General features: G+C 50.5%; 1 protein-coding gene across 2 annotated transcripts in view; it reads right to left on the bottom strand.

The window, feature by feature from the left end:
• The window catches only part of erbb4b (erb-b2 receptor tyrosine kinase 4b), a 518,904-nt gene that overhangs the window by 80,693 nt on the left and 414,313 nt on the right, over positions 1-23,898 (bottom strand). For both annotated transcript variants that reach the window (XM_031797546.1, XM_031797551.1), the window contains exon 16: positions 21,380-21,424. In XM_031797546.1, the coding sequence (XP_031653406.1) occupies positions 21,380-21,424 (45 nt within the window). The remainder of the gene's footprint in view (positions 1-21,379; positions 21,425-23,898) is intronic.

Here is a 23,898-nt window from a genome sequence, read left to right as displayed (position 1 = left end):
TTGGTTTAGGGTTAAGGTTAGAATTAGTGTTGCAGTTAGAATTACGTTAAGGATTAGTGTTAGGAGCTAGGGTTAGTTTTAGGGTTAGGAGCTAGGGTTAGGTTTAGTGTTAGGAGCTAGGGTTAGGTTTAGGGTTAGGAGCTAGGGTTAGGTTTAGTGTTAGGAGCTAGGGTTAGGTTTAGGGTTAGGAGCTAGGGTTAGGTTTAGGGTTAGGAGCTAGGGTTAGGTTTAGGGTTAGGAGCTAGAGTTAGGTTTAGGGTTAGGAGCTAGGGTTAGTTTATGGTTAGGAGCTAGGGTTAGGTTTAGGGTTAGGAGCTAGGGTTAGGTTTAGGGTTAGGAGCTAGGGTTAGGTTTAGGGTTAGGTTTAGGGTTAGGAGCTAGGGTTAGGGTTAGGAGCTAGGGTTAGTTTTAGGGTTAGGAGCTAGGGTTAGGTTTAGGTTTAGGAGCTAGGGTTAGGTTTAGGGTTAGGAGCTAGGGTGAGGTTTAGGGTTAGGAGCTAGGGTTAGGTTTAGGGTTAGGAGCTAGGGTTGGGTTTAGGGTTAGGTTAGGGTTAGGAGCTAGGGTTAGGGTTAGGAGCTAGGGTTAGTTTTAGGGTTAGGAGCTAGGGTTAGGTTTAGGTTTAGGAGCTAGGGTTAGGTTTAGGGTTAGGAGCTAGGGTTAGGTTTAGGGTTAGGAGATAGGTTTAGGGTTAGGAGCTAGGGTTAGGGTTAGGAGCTAGGGTTAGGTTTAGGGGTAGGAGCTAGGGTTAGTTTTAGGGTTAGGTTTAGGGTTCAGGTTTTTAGGTTACGGTTAGGTTTTAGAGGGTTTCTGTTCATGCTGGTATCAAACATTGGGTTGCACGGGCCTATTGCAACTTTCTGCCCTGTTTCTGTATTATACATCCGACCGGTCTGGAGAGGGTGAGAGAACATGAAAACCCGAGAGCTCAGAGGGATCACCAAAACAGTTCAACAACAGGAGGAAGACAATTATTGATAAAGTGCTGAGGATAAAAAACATTCAATAAAAAAGAATGTATATAATAAAATCATAATAAAACACGCAAACTGGATCAATTAAATAAATAACTAAATAAGTACATGGAAATCCCCCCCAAAGGATGAAGGGATTAAGTGCTCCAAAGATAAGTGCTATGTTAAAGTGCTTGATATTATACAATTAAATATAAAATATAAAAAACCAGATTGAGTAAATATTCCAGAACATTCTGTTCTGGATGAGGCCTGCCAGTGTGTTAGGGTTGGGGGGGATGAAACATTATGTTCTGGATGAGGCCTGCCAGTGTGTTAGGGTTGGGGGGTATGAAACATTCTGTTCTGGATGAGGCCTGCCAGTGTGTTAGGGTTGGGGGGATCAAACATTCTGTTCTGGATGAGGCCTGCCAGTGTGTTAGGGTTGGGGGGGATCAAACATTCTGTTCTGAATGAGGCCTGCCAATGTGTTAGGGTTGGGGGGATCAAACATTCTGTTCTGCATGAGGCCTGCCAATGGTTAGGGTTGGGGGGATCAAACATTCTGTTCTAGATGAGGCCTGCCAGTTTGTTAGGGTTGGGGGGGATCAAACATTCTGGTCTGCATGAGGCCTGCCAATGTGTTAGGGTTGGGGGGATCAAACATTCTGTTCTGGATGAGGCCAGCCAGTGTGTTAGGGTTGGGGGGATGAAACATGCTGTTCTGCATGAGGCCTGCCAATGTGTTAGGGTTGGGGGGATCAAACATTCTGTTCTGAATGAGGCCTGCCAATGTGTTAGGGTTGGGGGGATCAAACATTCTGTTCTGCATGAGGCCTGCCAATGGTTAGGGTTGGGGGGATCAAACATTCTGTTCTGCATGAGGCCTGCCAATGGTTAGGGTTGGGGGGATCAAACATTCTGGTCTGCATGAGGCCTGCCAATGTGTTAGGGTTGGGGGGATCAAACATTCTGTTCTGGATGAGGCCAGCCAGTGTGTTAGGGTTGGGGGGATCAAACATGCTGTTCTGCATGAGGCCTGCCAATGTGTTAGGGTTGGGGGGATCAAACATTCTGTTCTGGATGAGGCCTGCCAGTGTGTTAGGGTTGGGGGGATCAAACATCCTGTTCTGGATGAGGCCTGCCAGTGTGTTAGGGTTGGGGGATCAAACATTCTGTTCTGCATGAGGCCTGCCAATGTGTTAGGGTTGGGGGGATCAAACATTCTGTTCTGCATGAGGCCTGCCAATGGTTAGGGTTGGGGGGATCAAACATTCTGTTCTGGATGAGGCCTGCCAGTGTGTTAGGGTTGGGGGGGATCAAACATTCTGTTCTGCATGAGGCCTGCCAGTGTGTTAGGGTTGGGGGGATTAAACATTCTGTTCTGGATGAGGCCTGCCAGTGTGTTAGGGTTGGGGGGATCAAACATGCTGTTCTGCATGAGGCCTGCCAATGTGTTAGGGTTGGGGGGATCAAACATTCTGTTCTGGATGAGGCGTGCCAGTGTGTTAGGGTTGGGGGGATCAAACATCCGGTTCTGGATGAGGCCTGCCAGTGTGTTAGGGTTGGGGGATCAAACATTCTGTTCTGCATGAGGCCTGCCAATGTGTTAGGGTTGGGGGGATCAAACATTCTGTTCTGCATGAGGCCTGCCAATGGTTAGGGGGATCAAACATTCTGTTCTGGATGAGGCCTGCCCGTGTGTTAGGGTTGGGGGGGATCAAACATTCTGTTCTGCATGAGGCCTGCCAGTGTGTTAGGGTTGGGGGGATTAAACATTCTGTTCTGGATGAGGCCTGCCAGTGTGTTAGGGTTGGGGGGATTAAACATTCTGTTCTGGATGAGGCCTGCCAGTGTGTTAGGGTTGGGGGGATCAAACATTCTGTTCTGCATGAGGCCTGCCAATGGTTAGGGTTGGGGGGATCAAACATTCTGTTCTGGATGAGGCCTGCCAGTGTGTTAGGGTTGGGGGGGATCAAACATTCTGTTCTGCATGAGGCCTGCCAGTGTGTTAGGGTTGGGGGGATTAAACATTCTGTTCTGGATGAGGCCTGCCAGTGTGTTAGGGTTGGGGGGATCAAACATGCTGTTCTGCATGAGGCCTGCCAATGTGTTAGGGTTGGGGGGATCAAACATTCTGTTCTGGATGAGGCCTGCCAGTGTGTTAGGGTTGGGGGGATCAAACATCCGGTTCTGGATGAGGCCTGCCAGTGTGTTAGGGTTGGGGGATCAAACATTCTGTTCTGCATGAGGCCTGCCAATGTGTTAGGGTTGGGGGGATCAAACATTCTGTTCTGCATGAGGCCTGCCAATGGTTAGGGGGATCAAACATTCTGTTCTGGATGAGGCCTGCCCGTGTGTTAGGGTTGGGGGGGATCAAACATTCTGTTCTGCATGAGGCCTGCCAGTGTGTTAGGGTTGGGGGGATTAAACATTCTGTTCTGGATGAGGCCTGCCAGTGTGTTAGGGTTGGGGGGATTAAACATTCTGTTCTGGATGAGGCCTGCCAGTTTGTTAGGGTTGGGGGGGATCAAACATTCTGGTCTGCATGAGGCCTGCCAATGTGTTAGGGTTGGGGGGATCAAACATTCTGTTCTGGATGAGGCCAGCCAGTGTGTTAGGGTTGGGGGGATGAAACATGCTGTTCTGCATGAGGCCTGCCAATGTGTTAGGGTTGGGGGGATCAAACATTCTGTTCTGAATGAGGCCTGCCAATGTGTTAGGGTTGGGGGGATCAAACATTCTGTTCTGCATGAGGCCTGCCAATGGTTAGGGTTGGGGGGATCAAACATTCTGTTCTGCATGAGGCCTGCCAATGGTTAGGGTTGGGGGGATCAAACATTCTGGTCTGCATGAGGCCTGCCAATGTGTTAGGGTTGGGGGGGATCAAACATTCTGTTCTGGATGAGGCCAGCCAGTGTGTTAGGGTTGGGGGGATCAAACATGCTGTTCTGCATGAGGCCTGCCAATGTGTTAGGGTTGGGGGGATCAAACATTCTGTTCTGGATGAGGCCTGCCAGTGTGTTAGGGTTGGGGGGATCAAACATCCTGTTCTGGATGAGGCCTGCCAGTGTGTTAGGGTTGGGGGATCAAACATTCTGTTCTGCATGAGGCCTGCCAATGTGTTAGGGTTGGGGGGATCAAACATTCTGTTCTGCATGAGGCCTGCCAATGGTTAGGGTTGGGGGGATCAAACATTCTGTTCTGGATGAGGCCTGCCAGTGTGTTAGGGTTGGGGGGGATCAAACATTCTGTTCTGCATGAGGCCTGCCAGTGTGTTAGGGTTGGGGGGATTAAACATTCTGTTCTGGATGAGGCCTGCCAGTGTGTTAGGGTTGGGGGGATCAAACATGCTGTTCTGCATGAGGCCTGCCAATGTGTTAGGGTTGGGGGGATCAAACATTCTGTTCTGGATGAGGCCTGCCAGTGTGTTAGGGTTGGGGGGATCAAACATCCGGTTCTGGATGAGGCCTGCCAGTGTGTTAGGGTTGGGGGATCAAACATTCTGTTCTGCATGAGGCCTGCCAATGTGTTAGGGTTGGGGGGATCAAACATTCTGTTCTGCATGAGGCCTGCCAATGGTTAGGGGGATCAAACATTCTGTTCTGGATGAGGCCTGCCCGTGTGTTAGGGTTGGGGGGGATCAAACATTCTGTTCTGCATGAGGCCTGCCAGTGTGTTAGGGTTGGGGGGATTAAACATTCTGTTCTGGATGAGGCCTGCCAGTGTGTTAGGGTTGGGGGGATTAAACATTCTGTTCTGGATGAGGCCTGCCAGTGTGTTAGGGTTGGGGGGATCAAACATTCTGTTCTGGATGAGGCCGGCCAGTGTGTTAGGGTTGGGGGATCAAACATTCTGTTCTGGATGATGCCTGCCAGTGTGTTAGGGTTGGGGGGGATCAAACATTCTGTTCTGGATGAGGCCTGCCAGTGTGTTAGGGTTGGGGGGATCAAACATTCTGTTCTGGATGAGGCCTGCCAGTGTGTTAGGGTTGGGGGGATCAAACATTCTGTTCTGGATGAGGCCTGCCAGTGTGTTAGGGTTGGGGGGATCAAACATTCTGTTCTGCATGAGGCCTGCCAATGTGTTAGGGTTGGGGGGGATCAAACATTCTGTTCTGCATGAGGCCTGCCAGTGTGTTAGGGTTGGGGGGATTAAACATTCTGTTCTGGATGAGGGCTGCCAGTGTGTTATGGTTGGGGGGGATCAAACATTCTGTTCTGGATGAGGCCGGCCAGTGTGTTAGGGTTGGGGGGAAAAAACATTATGTTCTGGATGAGGCCTGCCTAGGTGTTAGGGTTGGGGGGGGGATCAAACATTCTGTTCTGGATGAGGCCTGCCAGTGTGTTAGGGTTGGGGGGATCAAACATTCTGTTCTGGATGAGGCCTGCCAGTGTGTTAGGGTTGGGGGGGGGGATCAAACATTCTGTTCTGGATGAGGCCTGCCAGTGTGTTAGGGTTGGGGGGGGATCAAACATTCTGTTCTGGATGAGGCCTGCCAGTGTGTTAGGGTTGGGGGGGGATCAAACATTATGTTGTGGATGAGGCCTGCCAGTGTGTTAGGGTTGGGGGCATCAAACATTATGTTCTGGATGAGGGCTGCCAGTGTGTTATGGTTGGGGGGGATCAAACATTCTGTTCTGGATGAGGCCTGCCAGTGTGTTATGGTTGGGGGGGATCAAACATTCTGTTCTGGATGAGGCCTGCCAGTGTGTTAGGGTTGCGGGGATCAAACATTCTGTTCTGGATGAGGCCTGCCAGTGTGTTAGGGTTGGGGGGATCAAACATTATGTTCTGGATGAGGCCTGCCAGTGTGTTAGGGTTGGGGGGATCAAACATTCTGTTCTGGATGAGGCCTGCCTAGGTGTTAGGGTTGGGGGGGGATCAAACATTCTGTTCTGGATGAGGCCGGCCAGTGTGTTAGGGTTGGGGGGATCAAACATTCTGTTCTGGATGAGGCCTGCCTAGGTGTTAGGGTTGGGGGGGGGGGGATCAAACATTCTGTTCTGGATGAGGCCTGCCAGTGTGTTAGGGTTGGGGGGGTCAAACATTCTGTTCTGGATGAGGCCTGCCAGTGTGTTAGGGTTGGGAGGGGGATCAAACATTCTGTTCTGGATGAGGCCTGCCAGTGTGTTAGGGTTGGGGGGATCAAACATTCTGTTCTGGATGAGGCCTGCCAGTGTGTTAGGGTTGGGGGGGATCAAACATTATGTTGTGGATGAGGCCTGCCAGTGTGTTAGGGTTGGGGGGATCAAACATTATGTTCTGGATGAGGGCTGCCAGTGTGTTATGGTTGGGGGGGATCAAACATTCTGTTCTGGATGAGGCCGGCCAGTGTGTTAGGGTTGGGGGGATCAAACATTCTGTTCTGGATGAGGCCTGCCTAGGTGTTAGGGTTGGGGGGGGGATCAAACATTCTGTTCTGGATGAGGCCTGCCAGTGTGTTAGGGTTGGGGGGATCAAACATTCTGTTCTGGATGAGGCCTGCCAGTGTGTTAGGGTTGGGGGGGGGGATCAAACATTCTGTTCTGGATGAGGCCTGCCAGTGTGTTAGGGTTGGGGGGGGGATCAAACATTCTGTTCTGGATGAGGCCTGCCAGTGTGTTAGGGTTGGGGGGGGATCAAACATTATGTTGTGGATGAGGCCTGCCAGTGTGTTAGGGTTGGGGGCATCAAACATTATGTTCTGGATGAGGGCTGCCAGTGTGTTATGGTTGGGGGGGATCAAACATTCTGTTCTGGATGAGGCCTGCCAGTGTGTTATGGTTGGGGGGATCAAACATTCTGTTCTGGATGAGGCCTGCCAGTGTGTTAGGGTTGCGGGGATCAAACATTCTGTTCTGGATGAGGCCTGCCAGTGTGTTAGGGTTGGGGGGATCAAACATTCTGTTCTGGATGAGGCCTGCCAGTGTGTTAGGGTTGGGGGTGATCAAACATTCTGTTCTGGATGAGGCCTGCCAGTGTGTTAGGGTTGGGAGGATCAAACATTCTGTTCTGGATGAGGCCTGCCAGTGTGTTAGGGTTGGGGGGATCAAACATTATGTTCTGGATGAGGCCTGCCAGTGTGTTGGGGGATCAAACATTCTGTTCTGGATGAGGCCTGTCAGTGTGTTAGGGTTGGGGGGGATCAAACATTCTGTTCTGGATGAGGCCTGCCAGTGTGTTAGGGTTGGGGGGATTAAACATTCTGTTCTGGATGAGGCCTGCCAGTGTGTTAGGGTTGGGGGGATTAAACATTCTGTTCTGGATGAGGCCTGCCAGTGTGTTAGGGTTGGGGGGATCAAACATTCTGTTCTGGATGAGGCCTGCCAGTGTGTTAGGGTTGGGGGGGGATCAAACATTCTGTTCTGGATGAGGCCTGCCAGTGTGTTAGGGTTGGGGGGGATCAAACATTATGTGCTGGATGAGGCCTGCCAGTGTGTTAGGGTTGGGGGGATCAAACATTCTGTTCTGGATGAGGCCTGCCTAGGTGTTAGGGTTGGGGGGGGGATCAAACATTCTGTTCTGGATGAGGCCGGCCAGTGTGTTAGGGTTGGGGGGATCAAACATTCTGTTCTGGATGAGGCCTGCCTAGGTGTTAGGTTTGGGGGGGGGGGGATCAAACATTCTGTTCTGGATGAGGCCTGCCAGTGTGTTAGGGTTGGGGGGATCAAACATTCTGTTCTGGATGAGGCCTGCCAGTGTGTTAGGGTTGGGGGGGATCAAACATTCTGTTCTGGATGAGGCCTGCCAGTGTGTTAGGGTTGGGGGGATCAAACATTCTGTTCTGGATGAGGCCTGCCAGTGTGTTAGGGTTGGGAGGATCAAACATTCTGTTCTGGATGAGGCCTGCCAGTGTGTTAGGGTTGGGGGGATCAAACATTCTGTTCTGGATGAGGCCTGCCTAGGTGTTAGGGTTGGGGGGGGGATCAAACATTCTGTTCTGGATGAGGCCGGCCAGTGTGTTAGGGTTGGGGGGATCAAACATTCTGTTCTGGATGAGGCCTGCCAAGGTGTTAGGGTTAGGGGGGGGATCAAACATTCTGTTCTGGATGAGGCCGGCCAGTGTGTTAGGGTTGGGGGGATCAAACATTCTGTTCTGGATGAGGCCTGCCTAGGTGTTAGGGTTGGGGGGGGGGGGGGTCAAACATTCTGTTCTGGATGAGGCCTGCCAGTGTGTTAGGGTTGGGGGGATCAAACATTCTGTTCTGGATGAGGCCTGCCAGTGTGTTAGGGTTGGGGGGGATCAAACATTCTGTTCTGGATGAGGCCTGCCAGTGTGTTAGGGTTGGGGGGGATCAAACATTATGTTGTGGATGAGGCCTGCCAGTGTGTTAGGGTTGGGGGGATCAAACATTATGTTCTGGATGAGGGCAGCCAGTGTGTTATGGTTGGGGGGGATCAAACATTCTGTTCTGGATGAGGCCTGCCAGTGTGTTATGGTTGGGGCTGGATCAAACATTCTGTTCTGGATGAGGCCTGCCAGTGTGTTAGGGTTGCGGGGATCAAACATTCTGTTCTGGATGAGGCCTGCCAGTGTGTTAGGGTTGGGGGGATCAAACATTCTGTTCTGGATGAGGCCTGCCAGTGTGTTAGGGTTGGGGGGATCAAACATTCTGTTCTGGATGAGGCCTGCCAGTGTGTTAGGGTTGGGAGGATCAAACATTCTGTTCTGGATGAGGCCTGCCAGTGTGTTAGGGTTGGGGGATCAAACATTATGTTCTGGATGAGGCCTGCCAGTGTGTTAGGGTTGGGGGGATCAAACATTCTGTTCTGGATGAGGCCTGCCAGTGTGTTAGGGTTGGGGGGATCAAACATTCTGTTCTGCATGAGGCCTGCCAATGTGTTAGGGTTGGGGGGGATCAAACATTCTGTTCTGCATGAGGCCTGCCAGTGTGTTAGGGTTGGGGGGATTAAACATTCTGTTCTGGATGAGGGCTGCCAGTGTGTTATGGTTGGGGGGGATCAAACATTCTGTTCTGGATGAGGCCGGCCAGTGTGTTAGGGTTGGGGGGAAAAAACATTCTGTTCTGGATGAGGCCTGCCAAGGTGTTAGGGTTAGGGGGGGGATCAAACATTCTGTTCTGGATGAGGCCGGCCAGTGTGTTAGGGTTGGGGGGATCAAACATTCTGTTCTGGATGAGGCCTGCCTAGGTGTTAGGGTTGGGGGGGGGGGGGGGTCAAACATTCTGTTCTGGATGAGGCCTGCCAGTGTGTTAGGGTTGGGGGGATCAAACATTCTGTTCTGGATGAGGCCTGCCAGTGTGTTAGGGTTGGGGGGGGATCAAACATTCTGTTCTGGATGAGGCCTGCCAGTGTGTTAGGGTTGGGGGGGATCAAACATTATGTTGTGGATGAGGCCTGCCAGTGTGTTAGGGTTGGGGGGATCGAACATTATGTTCTGGATGAGGGCAGCCAGTGTGTTATGGTTGGGGGGGATCAAACATTCTGTTCTGGATGAGGCCTGCCAGTGTGTTATGGTTGGGGCTGGATCAAACATTCTGTTCTGGATGAGGCCTGCCAGTGTGTTAGGGTTGCGGGGATCAAACATTCTGTTCTGGATGAGGCCTGCCAGTGTGTTAGGGTTGGGGGGATCAAACATTCTGTTCTGGATGAGGCCTGCCAGTGTGTTAGGGTTGGGGGGATCAAACATTCTGTTCTGGATGAGGCCTGCCAGTGTGTTAGGGTTGGGAGGATCAAACATTCTGTTCTGGATGAGGCCTGCCAGTGTGTTAGGGTTGGGGGATCAAACATTATGTTCTGGATGAGGCCTGCCAGTGTGTTAGGGTTGGGGGGATCAAACATTCTGTTCTGGATGAGGCCTGCCAGTGTGTTAGGGTTGGGGGGATCAAACATTCTGTTCTGCATGAGGCCTGCCAATGTGTTAGGGTTGGGGGGGATCAAACATTCTGTTCTGCATGAGGCCTGCCAGTGTGTTAGGGTTGGGGGGATTAAACATTCTGTTCTGGATGAGGGCTGCCAGTGTGTTATGGTTGGGGGGGATCAAACATTCTGTTCTGGATGAGGCCGGCCAGTGTGTTAGGGTTGGGGGGAAAAAACATTCTGTTCTGGATGAGGCCTGCCTAGGTGTTAGGGTTGGGGGGGGGATCAAACATTCTGTTCTGGATGAGGCCTGCCAGTGTGTTAGGGTTGGGGGGATCAAACATTCTGTTCTGGATGAGGCCTGCCAGTATGTTAGGGTTGGGGGGGGGATCAAACATTCTGTTCTGGATGAGGCCTGCCAGTGTGTTAGGGTTGGGGGGGGATCAAACATTCTGTTCTGGATGAGGCCTGCCAGTGTGTTAGGGTTGGGGGGGATCAAACATTATGTTGTGGATGAGGCCTGCCAGTGTGTTAGGGTTGGGGGCATCAAACATTATGTTCTGGATGAGGGCTGCCAGTGTGTTATGGTTGGGGGGGATCAAACATTCTGTTCTGGATGAGGCCTGCCAGTGTGTTATGGTTGGGGGGATCAAACATTCTGTTCTGGATGAGGCCTGCCAGTGTGTTAGGGTTGCGGGGATCAAACATTCTGTTCTGGATGAGGCCTGCCAGTGTGTTAGGGTTGGGGGGATCAAACATTATGTTCTGGATGAGGCCTGCCAGTGTGTTAGGGTTGGGGGGATCAAACATTCTGTTCTGGATGAGGCCTGCCTAGGTGTTAGGGTTGGGGGGGGGATAAAACATTCTGTTCTGGATGAGGCCGGCCAGTGTGTTAGGGTTGGGGGGATCAAACATTCTGTTCTGGATGAGGCCTGCCTAGGTGTTAGGGTTGGGGGGGGGGATCAAACATTCTGTTCTGGATGAGGCCTGCCAGTGTGTTAGGGTTGGGGGGGGTCAAACATTCTGTTCTGGATGAGGCCTGCCAGTGTGTTAGGGTTGGGGGGGGGATCAAACATTCTGTTCTGGATGAGGCCTGCCAGTGTGTTAGGGTTGGGGGGATCAAACATTCTGTTCTGGATGAGGCCTGCCAGTGTGTTAGGGTTGGGGGGGATCAAACATTATGTTGTGGATGAGGCCTGCCAGTGTGTTAGGGTTGGGGGGATCAAACATTATGTTCTGGATGAGGGCTGCCAGTGTGTTATGGTTGGGGGGGATCAAACATTCTGTTCTGGATGAGGCCGGCCAGTGTGTTAGGGTTGGGGGGATTAAACATTCTGTTCTGGATGAGGCCTGCCAGTGTGTTAGGGTTGGGGGGATCAAACATTCTGTTCTGGATGAGGCCTGCCAGTGTGTTAGGGTTGGGGGGATCAAACATTCTGTTCTGGATGAGGCCTGCCAGTGTGTTAGGGTTGCGGGGATCAAACATTCTGTTCTGGATGAGGCCTGCCAGTGTGTTAGGGTTGGGGGGATCAAACATTCTGTTCTGGATGAGGCCTGCCAGTGTGTTAGGGTTGGGGGATCAAACATTATGTTCTGGATGAGGCCTGCCAGTGTGTTGGGGGATCAAACATTCTGTTCTGGATGAGGCCTGTCAGTGTGTTAGGGTTGGGGGGGATCAAACATTCTGTTCTGGATGAGGCCTGCCAGTGTGTTAGGGTTGGGGGGATTAAACATTCTGTTCTGGATGAGGCCTGCCAGTGTGTTAGGGTTGGGGGGATTAAACATTCTGTTCTGGATGAGGCCTGCCAGTGTGTTAGGGTTGGGGGGATCAAACATTCTGTTCTGGATGAGGCCTGCCAGTGTGTTTGGGTTGGGGGGATCAAACATTCTGTTCTGGATGAGGCCTGCCAGTGTGTTAGGGTTGGGGGTGATCAAACATTCTGTTCTGGATGAGGCCTGCCAGTGTGTTAGGGTTGGGAGGATCAAACATTCTGTTCTGGATGAGGCCTGCCAGTGTGTTAGGGTTGGGGGATCAAACATTATGTTCTGGATGAGGCCTGCCAGTGTGTTGGGGGATCAAACATTCTGTTCTGGATGAGGCCTGTCAGTGTGTTAGGGTTGGGGGGGATCAAACATTCTGTTCTGGATGAGGCCTGCCAGTGTGTTAGGGTTGGGGGGATTAAACATTCTGTTCTGGATGAGGCCTGCCAGTGTGTTAGGGTTGGGGGGATTAAACATTCTGTTCTGGATGAGGCCTGCCAGTGTGTTAGGGTTGGGGGGATCAAACATTCTGTTCTGGATGAGGCCTGCCAGTGTGTTAGGGTTGGGGGGGATCAAACATTCTGTTCTGGATGAGGCCTGCCAGTGTGTTAGGGTTGGGGGGGATCAAACATTATGTGCTGGATGAGGCCTGCCAGTGTGTTAGGGTTGGGGGGATCAAACATTCTGTTCTGGATGAGGCCTGCCTAGGTGTTAGGGTTGGGGGGGGATCAAACATTCTGTTCTGGATGAGGCCGGCCAGTGTGTTAGGGTTGGGGGGATCAAACATTCTGTTCTGGATGAGGCCTGCCAGTGTGTTAGGGTTGGGGGGATCAAACATTCTGTTCTGGATGAGGCCTGCCAGTGTGTTAGGGTTGGGGGGATCAAACATTCTGTTCTGGATGAGGCCTGCCAGTGTGTTAGGGTTGGGGGGATCAAACATTCTGTTCTGGATGAGGCCTGCCAGTGTGTTAGGGTTGGGAGGATCAAACATTCTGTTCTGGATGAGGCCTGCCTAGGTGTTAGGGTTGGGGGGGGGATCAAACATTCTGTTCTGGATGAGGCCGGCCAGTGTGTTAGGGTTGGGGGGATCAAACATTCTGTTCTGGATGAGGCCTGCCAGTGTGTTAGGGTTGGGGGGATCAAACATTCTGTTCTGGATGAGGCCTGCCAGTGTGTTAGGGTTGGGGGGGATCAAACATTCTGTTCTGGATGAGGCCTGCCAGTGTGTTAGGGTTGGGGGGATCAAACATTCTGTTCTGGATGAGGCCTGCCAGTGTGTTAGGGTTGGGAGGATCAAACATTCTGTTCTGGATGAGGCCTGCCAGTGTGTTAGGGTTGGGGGGATCAAACATTATGTGCTGGATGAGGCCTGCCAGTGTGTTAGGGTTGGGGGGATCAAACATTCTGTTCTGGATGAGGCCTGCCTAGGTGTTAGGGTTGGGGGGGGGATCAAACATTCTGTTCTGGATGAGGCCGGCCAGTGTGTTAGGGTTGGGGGGATCAAACATTCTGTTCTGGATGAGGCCTGCCTAGGTGTTAGGGTTGGGGGGGGGGATCAAACATTCTGTTCTGGATGAGGCCTGCCAGTGTGTTAGGGTTGGGGGGATCAAACATTCTGTTCTGGATGAGGCCTGCCAGTGTGTTAGGGTTGGGGGGGGATCAAACATTCTGTTCTGGATGAGGCCTGCCAGTGTGTTAGGGTTGGGGGGGATCAAACATTATGTTGTGGATGAGGCCTGCCAGTGTGTTAGGGTTGGGGGGATCAAACATTATGTTCTGGATGAGGGCAGCCAGTGTGTTATGGTTGGGGGGGATCAAACATTCTGTTCTGGATGAGGCCTGCCAGTGTGTTATGGTTGGGGCTGGATCAAACATTCTGTTCTGGATGAGGCCTGCCAGTGTGTTAGGGTTGCGGGGATCAAACATTCTGTTCTGGATGAGGCCTGCCAGTGTGTTAGGGTTCGGGGGATCAAACATTCTGTTCTGGATGAGGCCTGCCAGTGTGTTAGGGTTGGGGGGATCAAACATTCTGTTCTGGATGAGGCCTGCCAGTGTGTTAGGGTTGGGAGGATCAAACATTCTGTTCTGGATGAGGCCTGCCAGTGTGTTAGGGTTGGGGGATCAAACATTATGTTCTGGATGAGGCCTGCCAGTGTGTTAGGGTTGGGGGGATCAAACATTCTGTTCTGGATGAGGCCTGCCAGTGTGTTAGGGTTGGGGGGATCAAACATTCTGTTCTGCATGAGGCCTGCCAATGTGTTAGGGTTGGGGGGGATCAAACATTCTGTTCTGCATGAGGCCTGCCAGTGTGTTAGGGTTGGGGGGATTAAACATTCTGTTCTGGATGAGGGCTGCCAGTGTGTTATGGTTGGGGGGGATCAAACATTCTGTTCTGGATGAGGCCGGCCAGTGTGTTAGGGTTGGGGGGAAAAAACATTCTGTTCTGGATGAGGCCTGCCTAGGTGTTAGGGTTGGGGGGGGGATCAAACATTCTGTTCTGGATGAGGCCTGCCAGTGTGTTAGGGTTGGGGGGATCAAACATTCTGTTCTGGATGAGGCCTGCCAGTATGTTAGGGTTGGGGGGGGGATCAAACATTCTGTCCTGGATGAGGCCTGCCAGTGTGTTAGGGTTGGGGGGGGATCAAACATTCTGTTCTGGATGAGGCCTGCCAGTGTGTTAGGGTTGGGGGGGATCAAACATTATGTTGTGGATGAGGCCTGCCAGTGTGTTAGGGTTGGGGGCATCAAACATTATGTTCTGGATGAGGGCTGCCAGTGTGTTATGGTTGGGGGGGATCAAACATTCTGTTCTGGATGAGGCCTGCCAGTGTGTTATGGTTGGGGGGATCAAACATTCTGTTCTGGATGAGGCCTGCCAGTGTGTTAGGGTTGCGGGGATCAAACATTCTGTTCTGGATGAGGCCTGCCAGTGTGTTAGGGTTGGGGGGATCAAACATTATGTTCTGGATGAGGCCTGCCAGTGTGTTAGGGTTGGGGGGATCAAACATTCTGTTCTGGATGAGGCCTGCCTAGGTGTTAGGGTTGGGGGGGGGGATAAAACATTCTGTTCTGGATGAGGCCGGCCAGTGTGTTAGGGTTGGGGGGATCAAACATTCTGTTCTGGATGAGGCCTGCCTAGGTGTTAGGGTTGGGGGGGGGGATCAAACATTCTGTTCTGGATGAGGCCTGCCAGTGTGTTAGGGTTGGGGGGGTCAAACATTCTGTTCTGGATGAGGCCTGCCAGTGTGTTAGGGTTGGGGGGGGGATCAAACATTCTGTTCTGGATGAGGCCTGCCAGTGTGTTAGGGTTGGGGGGATCAAACATTCTGTTCTGGATGAGGCCTGCCAGTGTGTTAGGGTTGGGGGGGATCAAACATTATGTTGTGGATGAGGCCTGCCAGTGTGTTAGGGTTGGGGGGATCAAACATTATGTTCTGGATGAGGGCTGCCAGTGTGTTATGGTTGGGGGGATCAAACATTCTGTTCTGGATGAGGCCGGCCAGTGTGTTAGGGTTGGGGGGATCAAACATTCTGTTCTGGATGAGGCCTGCCTAGGTGTTAGGGTTGGGGGGGGATCAAACATTCTAATCTGGATGAGGCCTGCCAGTGTGTTAGGGTTGGGGGGATCAAACATTCTGTTCTGGATGAGGCCTGCCAGTGTGTTAGGGTTGGGGGGGGGGGATCAAACATTCTGTTCTGGATGAGGCCTGCCAGTGTGTTAGGGTTGGGGGGGGGATCAAACATTCTGTACTGGATGAGGCCTGCCAGTGTGTTAGGGTTGGGGGGGATCAAACATTATGTTGTGGATGAGGCCTGCCAGTGTGTTAGGGTTGGGGGCATCAAACATTATGTTCTGGATGAGGGCTGCCAGTGTGTTATGGTTGGGGGGGATCAAACATTCTGTTCTGGATGAGGCCTGCCAGTGTGTTATGGTTGGGGGGATCAAACATTCTGTTCTGGATGAGGCCTGCCAGTGTGTTAGGGTTGCGGGGATCAAACATTCTGTTCTGGATGAGGCCTGCCAGTGTGTTAGGGTTGGGGGGATCAAACATTCTGTTCTGGATGAGGCCTGCCAGTGTGTTAGGGTTGGGGGGATCAAACATTCTGTTCTGGATGAGGCCTGCCAGTGTGTTAGGGTTGGGAGGATCAAACATTCTGTTCTGGATGAGGCCTGCCAGTGTGTTAGGGTTGGGGGATCAAACATTATGTTCTGGATGAGGCCTGCCAGTGTGTTGGGGGATCAAACATTCTGTTCTGGATGAGGCCTGTCAGTGTGTTAGGGTTGGGGGGGATCAAACATTCTGTTCTGGATGAGTTCTGCCAGTGTGTTAGGGTTGGGGGGATTAAACATTCTGTTCTGGATGAGGCCTGCCAGTGTGTTAGGGTTGGGGGGATTAAACATTCTGTTCTGGATGAGGCCTGCCAGTGTGTTAGGGTTGGGGGGATCAAACATTCTGTTCTGGATGAGGCCTGCCAGTGTGTTAGGGTTGGGGGGGGATCAAACATTCTGTTCTGGATGAGGCCTGCCAGTGTGTTAGGGTTGGGGGGGATCAAACATTATGTGCTGGATGAGGCCTGCCAGTGTGTTAGGGTTGGGGGGATCAAACATTCTGTTCTGGATGAGGCCTGCCTAGGTGTTAGGGTTGGGGGGGATCAAACATTCTGTTCTGGATGAGGCCGGCCAGTGTGTTAGGGTTGGGGGGATCAAACATTCTGGTCTGGATGAGGCCTGCCTAGGTGTTAGGGTTGGGGGGGGGGGGATCAAACATTCTGTTCTGGATGAGGCCTGCCAGTGTGTTAGGGTTGGGGGGATCAAACATTCTGTTCTGGATGAGGCCTGCCAGTGTGTTAGGGTTGGGGGGGATCAAACATTCTGTTCTGGATGAGGCCTGCCAGTGTGTTAGGGTTGGGGGGATCAAACATTCTGTTCTGGATGAGGCCTGCCAGTGTGTTAGGGTTGGGAGGATCAAACATTCTGTTCTGGATGAGGCCTGCCAGTGTGTTAGGGTTGGGGGGATCAAACATTATGTGCTGGATGAGGCCTGCCAGTGTGTTAGGGTTGGGGGGATCAAACATTCTGTTCTGGATGAGGCCGGCCAGTGTGTTAGGGTTGGGGGGATCAAACATTCTGTTCTGGATGAGGCCTGCCTAGGTGTTAGGGTTGGGGGGGGGGGATCAAACATTCTGTTCTGGATGAGGCCTGCCAGTGTGTTAGGGTTGGGGGGATCAAACATTCTGTTCTGGATGAGGCCTGCCAGTGTGTTAGGGTTGGGGGGGGATCAAACATTCTGTTCTGGATGAGGCCTGCCAGTGTGTTAGGGTTGGGGGGGATCAAACATTATGTTGTGGATGAGGCCTACCAGTGTGTTAGGGTTGGGGGGATCAAACATTATGTTCTGGATGAGGGCAGCCAGTGTGTTATGGTTGGGGGGGATCAAACATTCTGTTCTGGATGAGGCCTGCCAGTGTGTTATGGTTGGGGCTGGATCAAACATTCTGTTCTGGATGAGGCCTGCCAGTGTGTTAGGGTTGCGGGGATCAAACATTCTGTTCTGGATGAGGCCTGCCAGTGTGTTAGGGTTGGGGGGATCAAACATTCTGTTCTGGATGAGGCCTGCCAGTGTGTTAGGGTTGGGGGGATCAAACATTCTGTTCTGGATGAGGCCTGCCAGTGTGTTAGGGTTGGGAGGATCAAACATTCTGTTCTGGATGAGGCCTGCCAGTGTGTTAGGGTTGGGGGATCAAACATTATGTTCTGGATGAGGCCTGCCAGTGTGTTGGGGGATCAAACATTCTGTTCTGGATGAGGCCTGTCAGTGTGTTAGGGTTGGGGGGGATCAAACATTCTGTTCTGGATGAGGCCTGCCAGTGTGTTAGGGTTGGGGGATCAAACATTCTGTTCTGGATGAGGCCTGCCCGTGTGTTGGGGTTGGGGGATCAAACATCCTGTTCTGGATGAGGCCTGCCAGTGTGTTAGGGTTGGGGGATCAAACATTCTGTTCTGGATGAGGCCTGCCCGAGTGTTAGGGTTGGGGGATCAAACATCCTGTTCTGGATGAGGCCTGCCAGTGTGTTAGGGTTGGGGGATCAAACATTCTGTTCTGGATGAGGCCTGCCAGTGTGTTAGGGTTGGGGGATCAAACATCCTGTTCTGGATGAGGCCTGCCAGTGTGTTAGGGTTGGGGGATCAAACATCCTGTTCTGGATGAGGCCTGCCCGTGTGTTAGGGTTGGGGGATCAAACATCCTGTTCTGGATGAGGCCTGCCAGTGTGTTTGCCTTTATGTACCTCAGTGACTGCTTTGAGTATCCCCTCTTCCCCAGTGCACTAAATAGGGTCTGTGTGGGTGAATGAAAGTCTTTCTGTTGTGTACATAGTCTATGGAATCTAATGAGTTGTGATTTGACAATGCCCGTGAATGGATGTTTTGGGTGATAACTGGAATTGTGGAGTAGGGCATGTGTGTCTGTGTCCTTGAAATATACTTTGTTTGTAAAGAGACTATGTGCGTGTCAGTATCTGGAATAAAAAATTTATTGTATGTGGGTGGATGACACATTTAACTGTTATGGTAGGATGATGGTTATTGAGTATTTCAATGAATGTTGTGAAATGTACCAGATCATGTTCCCACACATCATCCAGGTATCGTCTATAAAACATGGGACGCAATGAGCATTTAGCCAGGACTCTCAATATCAATATTAGCATAGGCTGGGGTGAACTTTTTACTTATCGCGTCCCAAAAATCTGTACGTACTGTAGTGTTTATTATTAAATGTGAAATCATTGTTTCTTTAGCCATGTTCTAGAAGCTGTAGGAGGTGTGAGTCTGGTCTATATGGATCTGGACATCTCTGGAGTGTAGATTCCACTGCTGTCAAACCTGACAAGATATCTATGTTGGTGTAGAGATAATCTATATCTAGAGTGAATAGGTATGCATGTGCTGGGACTGGAACGTTGTGAAGTGTGTCTATGAAATGGTATGTGTACTAAAGGTAGCTAGGGTGATTTTGTGAGATGGGAGTGAGGAGGTAGTCAATGGATTTGGCTGCTGGCGAGGACACACTCCCACAGTCGGACACAATAGTTTTCCCCTTCAGGACCTCAAAAGGGACTGTCCATGTATCTGGTGTTTGGTGGATCTTAGGGCGGAAATAGAAGAGTCTCTGTCTGGGTAATTCTGGTCCATCTAGATATTCCTTTTGTCTATGTGTAATGTATTTCTTTCCGTAGAGATCTGATATTATCTGTCAGATTTTTTATTTGTGTCTAGATCTGTGTAGAAGCAGGGATAGGAGTATAATGGTGTGTACTAGAGAGTTGTCGGTGGGCTTCAGAGAGGTACTCTTGGTTGTCCATAATAATGATCTTTGAGCCTTTGTTTGCTGGTTTTCTGGTTGTTTTCTGGTTTTCTGGTTGTTTGTGTTTCCTTACTTTAGCTCGGGCTTGTCTTTCTTCTGTTCTGTTTTGAGGTTATGGTGGAGGTACAGAATTCTCTGATGATTTTGGTTAGGTTTTTAGGTTAAGGTTAGAGTTAGGGTAAGAGTACGGGTTAGGGTTAGGGGTTAGGAAAATAGGATTTAGAATTGTGTCCCCACAAGGTTAGCTGTACAAGACTGTGAGTGTGTGTGTGAGAGAGAGGGTAAAAGTCCAGAGGGTGTCAGACAGTGCAGATGACAGTACGTCTAGTCTCTATTATGTGAGACAGCCTCACACAGCAGCGGCTGACACAATGTCAGATAAGCTGTAGAACTAAATGTATATGTCTGTCTGAGCGTTGAGAGGCTTTGTAGTCTCAACATTGGCCCCGAGCAGCTATAAGCTGCCTAGCTATTCTGCTCAGTTAAACCATAGCCTCTGTAAAATAATGTTAAAAAGCCACTTTACCAAACTGGCATGCCCCACAGTACTATCAGTGTATTGTGTTACTCTGCTGTCAACATATGTATGAAGGTTTTTCCCCTGACAGCCTTTATCAGTCTAGTAGCACTTTCCTCACCCTGCGTCAACCCCTCTCCACCCCTCTTCACCCCGCGTCACCCCCTCTCCACCCCTCTTCACCCTGCGTCAACCCCTCTCCACCCCTCTCCACCCCTCTCCACCCCTCTTCACCCCCTCTCCACCCTGCGTCACCCCCTCTCCACCCCTCTTCACCCTGCGTCAACCCCTTTCCACCCCTCTTCACCCTGCGTCAACCCCTCTCCACCCCGCGTCACCCCACCCCTCTTCACCCCGCGTCACCCATCCTCACCCCCTCTCCACCCCTCTTCACCCTGCGTCACCCCCTCTCCACCCCTCTTCACCCCGCGTCACCCCTTCTCCACCCATCCTCACCCCCTCTCCACCCCTCTTCACCCTGCATCACCCCCTCTCCACCCTGCGTCACCCCCTCTCCACCCCTCTTCACCCTGCGTCACCCCTTCTCCACCCATCCTCACCCCCTCTCCACCTCTCTTCACCCTGCGTCACCCCCTCTCCACCCCTCTTCACCCCGCGTCACCCCTTCTCCACCCCTCCTCACCCCAAAGCGTCTCCCTAACTATCAGATCACCACAACAGTTTCCCCAGACTGCCTCAGATAGATGAGCAATGGATCAATGGAGAGTGAGACCCAGGCTATGGCATGCTCTGTCTGTGTCTCAAATGGCAACCTATTCCCTAGTGCCACAGGGGCTCTGGTCAAAAGTAGTGCTCTATATAGGGAATGAGGTACCATTTGGGATGCAATCCTTCCCTCTGGCTCCAGCTTGTAGTAAATTAGCAGTCATTACTGCCCCTTCTCTCTCTGCCCATACATAGCTTCCTTCAGCTCAGCCTTCAGATCAGGAGGCTTCGCAAACTGTTTTTCACTAGGCCTTTGTTTGGGTCTGTGTTGTAAGCCAATATTGCATCCTTCTGCTGTGCTGTTTATTTCTGGACATCATCCTAGAGGGGGATACTGTTCCATTGGGTCTTTATAACTTCTGTGTTACTGTCCCCCTCTTCTTGTCTTTCCTGTCCTCCTTGTTCATTTCCTTTCGCCACACTCCCTTCTCTCATGTGTTCCCCCCTCCTCCTCCCCCATACCCCCCACCCCCCATCTCCTCCCCCCAGAAACAAACTGTCTGTCATGAAATCGTAAATCCATTTGCTTGGAACGGTTAGTGGCGTTTTCTTCCTTTTCCCCACGAGAACAAAAGCAAAGCGCTACCAATTTATCAAGAGCAGAGTAAAACACAAGCCCGTGCAGGGACACACACACGGATTCACACACACGCACACACAAACATGCACACACTTTTGGCCTCAGAGCTAAACATTATTCACACTACCTGCCTGCTCCTCTCTCTCTCTCTCGGTCTCTGTCTCTCTCCGTCTCTCGCTGTCTCTCTCTATGTCTCTCTCTCTGTCTCTGTCTCTCTCTATGTCTCTTTCTCTGTCTCTGTCTCTTTGTCTCTCTCTCTGTCTCTCTCTATGTCTCTTTCTCTGTCTCTGTCTCTCTCTATGTCTCTCTCTCTGTCTCTGTCTCTCTCTATGTCTCTTTCTCTGTCTCTCTCTATGTCTCTCTCTCTCTCGCTCTCTTCTTCTCTTCTTCTCCTCCTTGCTTTCTAACTAACCTCAGTTGTGGGAACATATATTTTGGGTAAATACAGTATAAGCATAGTTGGTTGTTATGCCGTTATTTCAACCAGTGTTGTCTGTTGGCGAGAGTATCTTATCTTTTTTACTATTGTGCGCTCATCGAAGATCAATTCCAATGTATGCATTTGTACTTACAAATTGCTAATGAATGAAAGCTGAACCTGTGTCTCTATGTGTGTAGGCAGTCTGTCCTAGGGACAGAGAAGGAAGTGACAGTAGGGATTTGAAGAGAGATTTACCTGTCCATCATGCCAATACAGTCCTGCAGTCTGGGTCCAATACACCTAGATGAGAGGGAGAAACAAAACAATGAATTAATCAATCAGTCCAGCGTCCATCTCAGTGTCTTGAATCTGTGCTATAGCTCCTAGACCTGTGTCAGTGTCAGTGTCAGTATATTCTGTCCACAGAAAGAACCAAGCGATGACAGACAGTCACAGAGAAGAAAGGGTACAGAAACAAGAATCAGAGCGTAAGGGAGTCAGGATACTGGATGGTGTAGCTCTTTGATGTAAAGAGGGTAGGGGGAGAGGGAGCAGCCTGGGCTCAGAGCCATACGAAACATACTTTACGTATTTCTGAGCACTTCCAAGATTCATGATACCTATTAATGTTGTAGTTACTTTAGATAGAAATGAAAGTAGGGAGGTTGGGCGTAAACTGAGACCGTCTAGGAATCCATAGGTTCCATGTTCGAGTCGCGTCGAGGACAACTGTAGCATTTTAGCTAACCCATTCCCTAATCCTTATTCAAAACGTAACCCAATTCACCGAACCCACTATGTAAATTCACCTAACCTTTGTCGTTTTAGCTCCCCTAACCTTTCACGCAAATTATCATAACCTTTGTCGTTAGTTCACCTAACCACTAATGTATATTCTCCCCGTAATTCTCCTTTGTTGCAACAACGCAACCTGGTCTCAGATTAAGACGTATAATAGTATAATATAATACTATGACAACTTACGCCATCCAATTCGTACGCTATTGTACAACCAGGTAAGACGTATGATACTATACATCCTCTAATTCATATGATATTGTATGACCGCTATTCCATTCATAATGTAATCTAACGTAACGTAATATATCATACTAAATGTAGTGTCACATATTTACATACAGAATAATACGAATTGCCCTGATAGCACTTTGGCGGGAGAGGAAGAGGGGGAGTAACAGAGATGATCTCTGAGTCTGTTTGAGTGTCTGAACTGAAGGGCAGCCTGGGAACAGTTATTTGACAAAGTGTCAAGATGGCATTTCCACAGATACACTCATTTCCATTATATTTTGTAACAATGTTGTTATGGGTAGATGGAGTTGTGAGCTGGCTGTCTGCCAATCACGAGGAAATAGAACACAAGACGTGCGGGGCCAGCCCGGTGGACTGACTGACTGCAATACCAAATGATATCTGTCTCCTTCCTTCTGCTGCTAAACATTACATCGCAGGCTTCACAGCACTCAGAGAGCAGAGGGAGAGCGGAATCTCTTTTGCAGCCTTTCTCTCTCTCTCTCTGTCTCTTTCTCTCTCTGCCTCTCTCTTTCACCTGGGTATTTTGCAGTTCCTGTGGGTGCGTGCGTACGTGTGAGTGAGTGAGTGTGTGTGTGTCTGGAGACACTGATAAACATTGGCTGGATATGGGAACACCGAGTTACAAGGGGTCAGCACCGAGGGGAGCATAGCAAGGTGTTTGTGTGTGTGTGTGTGTGTGTTGTGCTGAGAGCTGTTGTACTGTGGATGAAACAGAGCATGACACAGATATTGTTTTCCTCTGGTTATCATGTTGACCTTGGCTTTACAATGGGGATTAGTCTGCCCTTGTCTTGCCAGTGAAACAAACAATGTAGAAGTAAATGAACAGTATTCTGTCCTCCCAGGGTCATTAGTCATTCAGACTGCTGATGTGATACGCAACCATGCACACAACAACATAAACGTGCACACTCTGCAGAAAGCCAAAACACAGACATACAGTGCTTTGGAAAGTATTCAGACCCCTTGAATTTTTCCACATGTTGTTACATTATAGCCTTATTCCAAATTTGTATTTAATTTTTTATCCTCATCAATATACACACAATACCCCATAATGACAAAGCAGAAACAGGTTTTAAGATTTGTTTGCAAACTTTGAAATATGACATTTACATAAGTATTCAGACCCTTTACTCAGTACTTTGTTGAAGTACCTTTGGCAGCGATTACAGCATCAAGTCTTCTTGGGTATGACGCTATAAGCTTGGCACACCTGTGTTTGGGGAGTTTCTCCCTTTCTTCTCTGCAGATCCTCTCAAACTATGTCAGGTTGGTTGGGGAGCGTCGCTGTACAGCTATTTCCAGATCTCTCCAGAGTTGTTCGATTGGGTTCAAGTCCGGGCTCTGGACCACTCAAGGACATTCAGAGTCTTGTGCCAAAGCCACTCCTGCATTGTCTTGGCTGTGTGCTTAGGGTTATTGTCCTATTGGAAGGTGAACCTTCACCCCAGTCTGAGGTCCTGATCTCTCTGGAGCAGGTTTTTATCAAGGATCTCTCTGTACTGTGCTCCGTTAATCTTTCCCTCGATCCTGACTAGTCTCCCAGTCCCTGCCACCCCCATGCTTCACTGTAATTATGGTGCCAGGTTTCCTCCAGACGTGATGCTTGAGAGGACGTGATTCAGGCCAAAGAGTTCAATCTTGGTTTTCATCATGGTCTGAGATTCCTTTAGGTGCCTTTTGGCAAACTCCAAGCGGGCTATCATGTGCCTTTT

Source organism: Oncorhynchus kisutch, linkage group LG2 (genome assembly GCF_002021735.2).
Source record: "Oncorhynchus kisutch isolate 150728-3 linkage group LG2, Okis_V2, whole genome shotgun sequence".
NCBI lineage: Eukaryota > Metazoa > Chordata > Actinopteri > Salmoniformes > Salmonidae > Oncorhynchus > Oncorhynchus kisutch.
Note: the sequence above shows the minus strand (reverse complement) of the source record. Positions and strands in the feature narration are given on the sequence as shown.